Here is a 13,144-nt window from a genome sequence, read left to right as displayed (position 1 = left end):
TAGTCGTGTCCATTTTTGGAAGACCAAAACAAAGTAGTTTGGCTTTCACAACGAAACAGCGTCACACACGGCGGCCTAGAGTGAGCGGAGGCCGGGGGCTAGCGTGAGGAACGGCCGGAGGGTTAGAGTGAGCAGAGGAGGGTGGGCTTGAGAACGGCGCGGCCGGCAATTTCGACGAAGGAGTGTCCGGAAGGACATGTGACGACTCCGGGCTGGACTCCGCTTCGTCCACGGTTAAAAGCCGATCCGGCAATCGACAGCGCAAAGTTGTAGTATTTCCTCAGCGACCAGCACGGATCAGCTCCAGGCATGACGAAGCAGATATCGTCCTCTTTTGGAAGACCAAACAAAGTAGTTTCGCTTTCACAACGAAGCACACAGCGTCTTCACGACATGGCAGCGGCGGCAACAACAATACTACAGCGAGAATAAAAGTTACGCCTTCTTTCTTCGTGTGAACATTTGGGCGGCGTTATGCAAATCTTCCCACATAGCGACGTGTCAGAACGAGCCGTTTTAGGTAGGTGTGGTTGACTCTTAACTTTTATAAAGAATACCTCTTTGGATTTGAGACTTTAGTCTTTGCAACTTTACAGATCTTCTTTATGCACCAAGAGCTTGTAACACTCCAAAGAGAAAGGAAAAATTTAAATCGCATCATATGACCCCTTTAACATGCAAAACGCATTTACTTGCACACATATTTGAGAATTTAGATATTTCCTGATATAGTTAACACGTTTGGAAATATTTCGAATAAAAATTAATTTTTTAATCGAAATATTTTCCCCCACTCAAGTGCCCCCTCAAAAATCAGGAGTGCATGACGCCCCTGATAATACTGATAACCATGATAATTTAGGTCACTATAATCGTGATAAGATTTTTACTTCAGCAGATCAGCACAGTGCTCAAACAACACATTTTTGGCACAAACACTAAAATTAAAAACTCTTTGGGACTTGAATAATACTACAAAAAAGGGGACTTTTGCCTCCCACTGCCAGCAGCTTACATTCCGTAGAAGGGAAAACACAGCTGTCTACATTCAACCAGAAGAGAAAGAAAATGCCTCCTGTTGAATCCACTTGCTGCATGAACTGCTGCAAACTTCTACACTGTAAAAAAAAATCTGTGACATTTACGGTAAAATACCGGCAGCTGTGGTTGCCAGAACTTTACGTAAAAAATATGATAGCAACATTTTAGGTTTTACAGACTTAATCTAAATTCACAATAAAATACCGTATTTCATTAACTGATGTAATGTTAATAAACCAACATATTTAAGTACTAAAATCTGTTTTGAACCATTGTAATGCACTGATAACCACCAAAAATTGGTGGTGATGAGAAAGTCACATGATGAACTAAAGCTCATCACAAACAGCTTGTCTATGAGCTGAGGAGGACAATACTTATATATAGAAGGTGCACAGTGTCATTCACACAAACACTAAAATCCATCATGGTGATACACATGATACTGAAATAATGCAATAAACATTCATTTAACAACATTAGATGTAAGATTAAACCCTAGTGTACACAACTGATAAGAAAAAAATAAAAAGAAACATGTTATTTCAACAAAAAAACAGAAAATATTATGTGTCATGCAGGGAATTCTGGGAGTGTCAATTACGTTTTTTCACTGTAAATTATTCAATGACTTTTTCTTTTTCACTTCCAAAAACTGTATTTTTAACAGTATTTTACTGTAGAATCACATTAAATGTAATTACATTTATTCACCAAATATAGTATGGAAACTTACTGTTAACCAGTTAACAGGTTTTTACTGTAGCATTTTTACAGTCTTTTACTGTTAAAATCACAATAATTTTTTGTGGTTCTTGAAACAAAGTTACTTGCTGGACTTCCAAAACAGGCAAAAATTAATTTTTTAATCGAAATATTTTCCCCCACTCAAGTGCCCCCTCAAAAATCAGGAGTGCATGACGCCCCTGATAATACTGATAACCATGATAATTTAGGTCACTATAATCGTGATAAGATTTTTACTTCAGCAGATCAGCACAGTGCTCAAACAACACATTTTTGGCACAAACACTAAAATTAAAAACTCTTTGGGACTTGAATAATACTACAAAAAAGGGGACTTTTGCCTCCCACTGCCAGCAGCTTACATTCCGTAGAAGGGAAAACACAGCTGTCTACATTCAACCAGAAGAGAAAGAAAATGCCTCCTGTTGAATCCACTTGCTGCATGAACTGCTGCAAACTTCTACACTGTAAAAAAAAATCTGTGACATTTACGGTAAAATACCGGCAGCTGTGGTTGCCAGAACTTTACGTAAAAAATATGATAGCAACATTTTAGGTTTTACAGACTTAATCTAAATTCACAATAAAATACCGTATTTCATTAACTGATGTAATGTTAATAAACCAACATATTTAAGTACTAAAATCTGTTTTGAACCATTGTAATGCACTGATAACCACCAATAATTGTAGGTGATGAGAAAGTCACATGATGAACTAAAGCTCATCACAAACAGCTTGTCTATGAGCTGAGGAGGACAATACTTATATATAGAAGGTGCACAGTGTCATTCACACAAACACTAAAATCCATCATGGTGATACACATGATACTGAAATAATGCAATAAACATTCATTTAACAACATTAGATGTAAGATTAAACCCTAGTGTACACAACTGATAAGAAAAAACTAAAAAGAAACATGTTATTTCAACAAAAAAACAGAAAATATTATGTGTCATGCAGGGAATTCTGGGAGTGTCAATTACGTTTTTTCACTGTAAATTATTCAATGACTTTTTCTTTTTCACTTCCAAAAACTGTATTTTTAACAGTATTTTACTGTAGAATCACATTAAATGTAATTACATTTATTCACCAAATATAGTATGGAAACTTACTGTTAACCAGTTAACAGGTTTTTACTGTAGCATTTTTACAGTCTTTTACTGTTAAAATCACAATAATTTTTTGTGGTTCTTGAAACAAAGTTACTTGCTGGACTTCCAAAACAGGCAGAACACTCAGTAGACCGTCGTCACGGACCCCCTCAGCATACAGCCGGTGAGTCCCATGAATCTAGTGAATCTCAACAGTTTATACCAAGTGCAGAGGAACAAGCCAAAACTGATCGACACACTAATCGATGGCACAAACAGGGAGCGACACCCAAAGGTACTCGAGAGATCAGATTGTCACGAGTATCTCATATTGCTGTGATAGCATCCTTTACCCAGATTCGGCTATGACAAGGCTTGTAAATACTGGTATTCTACCACCCCCTATACATCTTGAGAACAGATTTGAAGCGTTAATGAATGCGGGTGAGGGATCCCCAAATTTGATTAAACATGGATCAGATCAGCCAGCAGCTAACATCGCTACTAACAGGCGCTCAAGGTCGAGCAGACAGCGGCATTCAGCTCAGAGCACAGCCGAGCCCAGGACTCTGATAGTGGGCGACTCCATTATCAGAAATATCAGTAGCAGAAATACAACAATATGCTGCTTTCATCAAGCAACCGTCTCTTATGTGAACAGGGAACTCCGGAACATTCTGATGAAGCACAAGACTGCAAATCGAATCATCATCCATGTGGGGAAGAATGATATTCGGAAAGAGCAGTCAGAACTCCTTAAGAAGGATTTCAGTGAACTCTTTGAAACACTTCGAAGACTCAAAGTTCAGTCGTTCATCAGTGGACCACTCCCAGCAAGGGGAACTAACATGTTTTCACGGTTGCTTGGGCTGAACACATGGTTACAATTATCTTGCAATATAAAAGGAGTGAATTTCATCGACAACTTTAATCTTTTCTGGGGCCATAGACAACTGTTAAAACCGAATGGCCTCCACCCAAACAAACTTGGTGCAAGAGTGCTGAAGGACAATATCTACTTCTCCCTCCGTCATCCTTCAGCATGAATAGCACACACACACCTGGTCCGAGTCGTCATGTGGTTGACACATCCCACAAGGACACTGATAACACCACGCAGCCACAACAAGCACTGCTCATGGACACCATCCCGGCTGAGCCCTGCTCACAGAGCTCATCACAGACAGACTGTGACGTATCAGAACAGCTCCAAGACTCAGCACCCAAGGACGACTTTCTGGAAAACAGCCAGGAAAGCCAGGACAACACATCACAGCCACCAGAAACACCAGAGACACAGCCCATCTCACCAGACACATTATCCCTCTCTCCAGCATCTCCACTTCTATGCTTCTCACAGAAAATGCAGAAACTGGTGTATGCTGGGACCAAACTCTTCCACTCATTCGCTGCAAGCCCCCAGACATCAACTAAAAAACGGCGGGCCCCCCAACCACCAAAGTCTGTGGGCCCAGCTCGTCATCCTCCTCCTGTGAGAGCTCTCCCGCCGCTGCCACAACGCCGGGGCCCAAACCCTCCATCTGCTGTAGGTGAACCAAAAACAACTGATAGCATCTCTCAGTGATATGTGTCGGGTTCCAGAACAAGCGGGAACCCAGTGTGCCTGTAGTTTTTTCTATTTCTGTTTTATCACGTGATAGAAAGTCTAAGGCCTTCTTAAGCCGTACGGCTGACTCATCTAATCTGCGGCCTGTTATGCGTCAAACTAAGATTGCTGTAAAGACACAAATAATGCCATCAAGTTAGCATTTTTAAACATTTGCTCACTATAAAATAAATAATTTCTAATCAGTGACTTAATAACCACAAACAACCTGGATTTTATGTTTCTAAACGAAACATGGCTAGAAGACAGCTGCAGTGCAACGGTCCTCAATGAAACAGCCCCTCCTAACTTTACTTTCATGAGTGTTTGCAGGACTGTTAGGAGAGGTGGAGGTGTAGCTGCTCTATTTAAAGATGTCTATCAATGCAAGCAAGTGTCATTTGGTCAGTACTTGTCTTTTGAATATCTAGGGATTGTGCTGAAAGGTGCTCCACGCATTCTGTTTATCATTATTTAAATATATAAATTATTTAATAATTATATAAATACTCTCCAGCCTTTGTTGAAGAGTTCACAGAAATGTTATCAATGATTTCCTCAGAGTTTGACTGTTTTGCTATTGCAGGGGATTTTAATATTCAAAAGAAATTATAACTGTTTTAAACACTTTTGACCTGATTAAGCATCTGCATGAACCTACACACAATCGTGGACATACTCTAGATTTAATCATCAGTAGGGTCTAAACATTTTATCCATTGTTATTAAGGACGTAGCTCTATCTGATCACTTCTGTATTTTCTTTGATATATTGATCTCTGTTACCACTGAATCTAGATCGGTCTCAGTCAGAAAGAGATGCATTAACGAAAACACTCATTTAGGATTGATTTTAAAGTACTTTTACTCGTTTATAAATCACTCAATGTGTCACGAATCCGGTCCATGAATTTCCGTCGGCTAACCATCAGAGGTCACCCTTCCCATTTTCATTGACTCTCGCACTCACACTGTTGCATATCTTCCCGGACTACATATCCCATCATTCACAGCACTGATTGCACACAGCTGGTTCACTAATTGCACAACACTGATTGCACCCAGCTGTTTCATATCACTCCCTCACTATTTAACACTCACTCTGATCCCTTCCCTCTGCCGAGTATTGTTTAGCGATTATTACTCCCCTAGCGATAGCTACACTACAGAACCCTCATTAGTTTCCCTGCCTTAGCCTTAGCTGTTTTCTCGGTTTCTGATCCTTGCCTGGTTTCCTGGATTTATCCCTTTAGTCTCGCCCTTTTTGATTCTGTTCGCCATTCGTTGACCTTCGCTAGCCCTAGGATCATTCTTGTGTCTTGCCAGCCATATACCTGTCTGCCATTATCTGACCCATGCCTGTTTTATGACCACGTCTCTGTCTTCTCCTAATAAAAAGCTTTGCATATGGATCTGCACGTCTCACGTCTCGTCAGCCCCGTAACAGAATACTCGGCCCTGCAGCTTGAAAAGCTAGTCATAATTTGAAGTATAACACCATAATTTATATATCTGAGTTTGATGAATGGCAACATTATCATTTGGCCAAATATTATTTTATATATCACTAGAAACTAAAGACAATGTAAAATGATAATTCATAAAGTTTCATACAGAAATGAATGAATGAATGAATTCACTGAAATGAATCAGATTTCCAAATATGAGAAAGTGTGCATTGTAGAAGAGTTAATTTGATTTTTACTTCAGTTCACTCGACTGTAAAGCTGTGTATACAAAACAACGTGACAAAAATAGTGGTTTTGCATTGTCTTTTCTTCTCTACTGTGACGTATATCTGAGTGAAACGGCATCTGAAATTAGAGGGCGGGACTTGATTTCGTTCTTCGCAAAGACTAAAGTCTCAAATCGAAAGAGATATTCTTTATAAAAGTTAAGAGTCAGCCACGCCCCCCTAAAACGGCTCGTTCTAACACGCCCCCACATATCTATGTCACGGTTTGGGAAGATTTGCATAACACCGCCCAAATTTTCACACAAAGAAAGAAACATTTGTACATCTGAACAAAGTGATATTTTAAGGTCACTTTTCGAAAAAACTATTGATTTTGCTTTCATTTCTTTTCAATTACTTTTTGAGTTAGTTGTTGCAGCCCTATATTATTATTTTTATTATTATCATTATCATTTCCACTGGCATATCTTGGCTTTCTCAAGCCTGTTCTACTATTTAAACGTATTACTAGAAGAAACTTTCACCAATGAGAAACCTTTCGGCACGCTTTTAAACTGCAGCTACCCCTACTTTGAATTATTACTAAGCACCCCTCTGAAAGTGCAATGGTTTAATCCACTGTTGTTTTGAATTGGTCACAATTATCTTTGGTTGGAGCCATTTTGTAGCCTACCAAGAAGAAGAAAAAGTTATAGAAGCCATTTTTCCCTAAAAGTAACTGCATCACGTTGACATAGCAAGTGAGTATCAAATGTCATTATTTAATACACAAAAGACCGTGGTATTTATATTTGGTTTGATAGACGGGCGTAATTTACGGGTGGGACATGTCCCCGCCACTTGCCAGGGTCGATATTGTCCCTAAGTTACCCCTTTTTGAAACATCTCGCGGTGGCCGGGCAAATGAAATGGAATCTGTTGTTTTTGAAATCATGCTAAATGTTCGTTGCGGTGTGATTTTACTCAGTTATTAGTGACAGAACGTTCTCTTGTGGCTCGTAAACAGTGTTCACTCACGAGCGCTTCAATATATTTATTAATTCCGGTTAAATCACAAAACAATACACACAAACGTGTCCCTGCTCTTGATATACGATCACTGATGAACATCTTTCATTTTATTAAGGGGGAAAATGCGAGGGCGGATTAGAACCCAAAATCTATGACACCTGATCTCTAACGAAAATTCTACCATTAGACTGTTTAGGAATCCAAATGATTAATATGCATTTATTTACTGACATGAATCTCGGGCATAATAATATACGTTATTATAATACATGTAAGAATAAAATGATGTCAATTTGAACAACAACGCAAAACATAGGCATGTTGAGTTTCTGTTAGCGATTCCTAGAAAAATCACTTCCGGCCTTGTTTCCAGCTGCATTTCGCGCCACAGCAATGACGTCATGTGCAAACAACCTATAGTGAAATGGATCATACCAAGTAAGTCCTAGTGGTGGGGGAGGAGCTAGTCCTCTGCCATTGGTAAAAAAATAAAAAAAACAGGAAATGGTAGAAACTAATACTTTTTACATTCAATTACAACCGTAAGTGAAATCCACTTGACTAATTCAATAATATTATGTTTTACCTAATAGATTTCCCCCATGCCTTGTAATTATTTACTGTGAATTACTGCGTTTCTGAATTATTGTTTTTGCCATTTGCAATCAGTCAGTCAAGGAGACTAATCAGATGCACCAGTGCAGCTCCATAAGGACAAAATGGATGTACAAAAAAATGAAGATGGGAATTTTTCTTCAGAATGCAGGTACTCTAAAGACAACATGAAATAAAAAAGACTCGGCATCAAAATGTAAAAAGTTGATTTGCTTATGAAACAACTTTTCAGTTGATGTCACTAAATCCTCTTGTTTGCTGTATTACAGTTCAGTGCAGCAGGAGAGATCAGATTCACCAGAGCCCAGCTGTGTGTCCATGAAGAGTGACTGCTCTATGGATGATGACACACGGCCGAATCTCAGGTGTTACTTTTCATTTCAGAATTTACTAAACATGTAACACTGGGTAATTTGAGTATTGCTTTTATTAATACATTTAATTAAGGTACATTTAGATGTCACCTTTTCTGTCACTGCAACTTCCCGATCAGGCGAACACACACACAAATTAAATGTCTGCCTAATGAAAAAAAACTATGTATTTAAAAAAAAATTTTTAGTTAATATTTGTATCATTTATGATTTATTTTATCCACCCGTGACCCACCCGCAAATAATCAGAATGCATATTTTTATTACCCGACCCACGGATATCCGCAGCGCCCGTGGATATAACTATGACTGAACTGTTTTGTTCTTTCAGTAGTTTAAATGTTTCCATTTCTTTTTTTACTCTTCAGTCTTATATTGGACAGTATTAAACCTTATGTGTTACATCAGACTTCTCCATGTTGGAGTTTAAATGCTTCTATTTATTTTATTTAATGTTTATTTTGTCCTCCACTGTTTAGTATTGGATAATGTTTAACTTTAAATAAACCTTGTGGGTTGCATCAGACTGTTCCATTTTGTTTGTATTTATTTTTGTCTTATATTAAGTATCCTGATATACATAATGTTATACATAAACCCCATTTTAAAGGCATATTTAAATGTTCACCGTATAAGGAATATTTTTTTGTGATTATTTATATAACATTATTACATATGTTATATAAAGCTTGAAGCAGAGATGTTCACAAGTCTTTAACTTGGAGTCTGAGTCAAGTCTGAAGTATTTGGTCGAGTCTCAAGTCATTTAATGTCTTGCTAAAAAAATCTAATTAAGAATCCTCATGTATTGAAATCTTCCTATTTAGGAAGCTGTTTTATAGGCTATAGACAAAATATATATTCTATGATCTGCTTTGTAAAAAATAAAAAGTGGTGTTAAGAAGTCAGGTTATTGTACATCCAGCCTGTTATTTATATGCTATGTTTTAATCCCATTACCATGTTCAAAACAGTTTTTCTGTAATGAAATTCTATAATAAGAGTCCGATCTACCATGACACACAAGGAAATATGTGACACAGGCATTACAAAACCATCCAAATAAAGTATTTCTTTAGGGTATTCAATTAAAGTTCCAGTTTCCTCTATATTTTCTTCCATGCAGAGGTCCGAACAAAAAAACAACAAAAAAAAACATTTTTGCATGTATTGTATTTTTACATTTAGATACATGTGAGGCCATGTGACAGAAAAAAATACTGTTTCTGTTCAAGGTTTTCCTCCTGAAATCTATATTTTAGCCTACTTAAAAGCATTATCTAAAAACAATGTAGCTACAATAATCAAAATGTTCTCATCTTGAGCAGAAAAGAAAGATAACTAGCAATTTCAAAGTTTAAGTTCTATCCTAGCCATCTAACAGCAATTTTCCCAATTATTATGACATGATTCTTTTGAAATGTTTTTAGCCTACAGATTAATAATACTAAATGTAGATCAGAAACCGAAACGTTTTGTCACATCTGGTTTGAACAGTCAGAGTCATCGGTTATAGACAGATATATAGATAGTATGAAAAATAACTATATTTGCAGCATTGTTGTTTTCTGCTGTTTCTGCTTTTGTTGTTTCATCCGCAGCTCTTGGCGCCGTCGTGCGTCCAGAGAGAGAAAAAGAGAAAGCGCATGGAGCTGAAAGGGCTTGAATAAAGCGCGTTTGGCTTTTGATAAAAATACTAGAAGATATAGCGCTGAAAGTAATTTACCATAAACGACCCTGAGTGCTTGTTATGTGATCCGCTCTGCTGTTTTGGCGCGCTGTTCACTTAAAATGGTGCTGTTATGGCTCGCTGTTCGGATGGATGCCGGGGGGCAGATGCGGTTCGCCTTTTGAATATCAGTTATATAAGTATTTTAAGGATAAAAGACTCAAGTTGCTTTAAAAATTTTCGAATCAAGTCTGGAGTCATTTCAGGTAGAGTCTGAAGTCTATAAAAATGCGACTCGAGCCCGAGTCACTAACTCGAGTGCCCATCTCTGGCTTGAAGCATCAGAATTGGCATCGGTATCGGCCGATCACCATGACAAGAAATTGGTACTCGGTATCAGCTGCAAAAATCCTGATCGGATCATCCCTACTTTACTGAACCTTCTAAAAACACTGCAAAAAGTGACGTTCTTCATCAATATTTTAGTCGTGTTTCAGTGCAGATGTCTAAAGATTCATTAAAGGGGTCATATGATGTTGCTAAAAAGAACATTATTTGGTGTAGTGCAATGTGTTTACGTGGTTTAAGGTTAAAAAAAAACATTATTTTCCACATACTGTACATTATTGTTGCTCCTTTATGCCCCACCTTTCTGAAACATGTCGATTTTTACAAAGCTCTTCGGGCGGAAAAGCGAGGTGTTCTCTGATTGGCCAGCTATCCAGTGCGTTGTGATTGGCCGAATACCTCAAGCGTGTGATGGAAATGTTACGCCCCTTACCAGGATCAGTAAACGGTCCTCCATAGAAATGTGCTGCACACATCTGAATATTTGGGTTGAACTGTTCTGGAACAGTGTTGTAAATACAACTTTAACCACTGATTTCTAGTCGTGTCCATTTTTGGAAGACCAAACAAAGTAGTTTGGTTTTCGCAACAAAACACACAGCGTCTCCACGACATGGCGGCGGCGACAGCAACAATACTACAGCAAGAATCAAAGTTACGCCGCCTTTCTTTGCGTATACATTTGGGCGGTGTTATGCAAATCTTCCCACACAGTGACGTAGATATGTGGGGGCGTGTTAGAATGAGCTGTTTTAGGAAGGCATGGATGAGTGTTCACTTTTATAAAGAAATTCTTTGTGTTTGAGACTTTAATCTTTGCAACTTTACAGATCTTCTGTATGCACTAACAGCTTTTAAAGGGGTCATACGATGCGAATTAAATTTTTCCTTTCTCTTTGGAGTGTTACAAGCGCTTGGTTTATAAAGAAGATCTCTAAAGTTGCAAAGACTAAAGTCTCAAATCCAAAGAGATATTCTTTATAAAAGTTAAGAGTCAACCACGCCTACCTAAAATGGCTCGTTCTAACACGCCCCCACATGTCTACATCACTATGTGGGAAGATTTGCATAATGCTGCCCAAATGTTCACGCAACGAAAGAAGGCGTAACTTTTATTCTTGCTGTTGCTGCCACTGCCATGTGGTGGAGTCGCTTTGTGTTTCGTTGTGAAAGCGAAACTACTTTGTTTGGTCTTCCAAAAGAGGACACGACTAGAAATCAGTGCTTAAGTTGTATTTACAACACTGTTCCAGAACACTTCAACCAAAATATTCAGATGTGTGCTGCGCATTTTATGGAGGACGTTTCCTGAACCAGTAGCCTAATGTGTCTGTTGCACAAAGGCTGTTTCTATAAAGTTGGGCAGTTCCATCTTTGCAAGGACAGTCTGGCGCTTTTGACTCACAGCCTGTAAGTACGTTTTTGATATTTAAAGAATTTGTCACTGATGATTCAAACGCGAGTTTTGAGCAGTGTAGAGTAGCGCTTGTTGTTTGTTGTTTCTCCGATCACAAATGCAGACATGGTTTTATGTTTACGCAGCGTGATACGCAACGCAACGCTTAAAAAAAACAGTATGTCATTATAATCAGTAATTATGTCCCCACTGGATGCAATAAATGCCTCATTTGTAATGGGTTTTATTGGCTTTGTCTCGTCCTGCTGGGAGACGTCATCACAATATGGTAAGGGGCGTAACATTTCCGTCACACGATTGAGGCATTCGGCCAATCACAACGCACTGGATAGCTGGCCAATCACAGCACACCTTGCTTTTTTAGAACGATGAGCTTTGTAAAAATTGATGCGTTTCAGAAAGGCGGGGCATAGAGGAGCAACAATAATGTACATTATATGTAAAATAATGTGTTTTTTTTAATCTTAAACCGCATAAACCCATTGCATTACACCAAAAACACAAAATAATGTTCTTTTTAGCACCATCATATGACCCCTTTAACACTCCAAAGACAAAGGAAAACATGAAATCGTGTCATATAACCCCTTTAAATCAAGACACATTTACTTAACAAGTAAAATGGCATAAGATATGAAGTCTTGTTTTCTGTGAAACTGATCAAAATAAAGTGAATTTATGATTAAAAATGAACTAATATCTGTCAGTGGGCTCAGAAAAATCTACTCACTTATAAACATTTATAAGTATAAACGTATATAATTTTTTTTCTTTTTCATTTTTTTTCTGTACAACATCAAAATGTAAAAAGGTGATTTGCTTTTGAAACAACTTCTCAGTTGATGTCACCAAGCCCTCTTGTTTGCTGTATTACAGTTCAGTGCAGCAGGAGAGATCAGATTCACCAGAGCCCAGCTGTGTGTCCATGAAGAGTGACTGCTCTATGGATCCTCCTCCCAAATTAAAGGGTGGAGACACACGGCCGAATCTCAGGTGTTACTTTTCATTTCAGAATGTACTAAACATGTAACACTTTGTAATGTGAGTATTTCTTTTATTAATACATTTTATAAAGGTAAATTAAGGTACATTTAAGACTTTTTAAGGACCAAGTAAAGGAAATTTAAGGAACACAATGTGTTGTATTAGCGAATGTTACAGTTTGGCTCGCAACTGCAGCAAAAGAAGGCTATCACAAACAAAATACATTACAAAAAGTATATTTTATTATAAATCTCTAAGGGAAGACATAACGGAAGAAAATAAAAAGAAACATTCAAAACGCCGATGTTCTCAGCCATGGCCACCAAAGTAGAAGAAAATGGCGAGGATCTGGTGGAGGAGAAGCTCTAAACCATAGCACCTGCCACCTGTGCACATTCCTGCAAAAGCAACAAAGAAACAACAGAACAACTCCACACACCCAGCTAGTTAGCAAACAGACATTTAAATAACCGCGGCCCATCTATACTAGGTGTTCGCAATCACAAACGGACATCCACAGATGACGAACAGGA

At 38.2% G+C, this 13,144-nt stretch overlaps 1 protein-coding gene across 1 annotated transcript in view; it reads left to right on the top strand.

Annotated features, from left to right (window-relative positions):
* The window catches only part of LOC107558814 (uncharacterized), an 85,221-nt gene that overhangs the window by 18,144 nt on the left and 53,933 nt on the right, over positions 1–13,144 (top strand). Inside the window, exons 3-4 of the mRNA XM_016242501.1 lie at positions 8,089–8,184; positions 12,504–12,620. Of these exons, the coding sequence (XP_016097987.1) occupies positions 8,089–8,184; positions 12,504–12,620 (213 nt within the window). The remainder of the gene's footprint in view (positions 1–8,088; positions 8,185–12,503; positions 12,621–13,144) is intronic.

Source organism: Sinocyclocheilus grahami, unplaced genomic scaffold, assembly GCF_001515645.1.
Source record: "Sinocyclocheilus grahami isolate Dianchi unplaced genomic scaffold, SAMN03320097.WGS_v1.1 scaffold661.1, whole genome shotgun sequence".
Taxonomy (NCBI): domain Eukaryota; kingdom Metazoa; phylum Chordata; class Actinopteri; order Cypriniformes; family Cyprinidae; genus Sinocyclocheilus; species Sinocyclocheilus grahami.
Note: the sequence above shows the minus strand (reverse complement) of the source record. Positions and strands in the feature narration are given on the sequence as shown.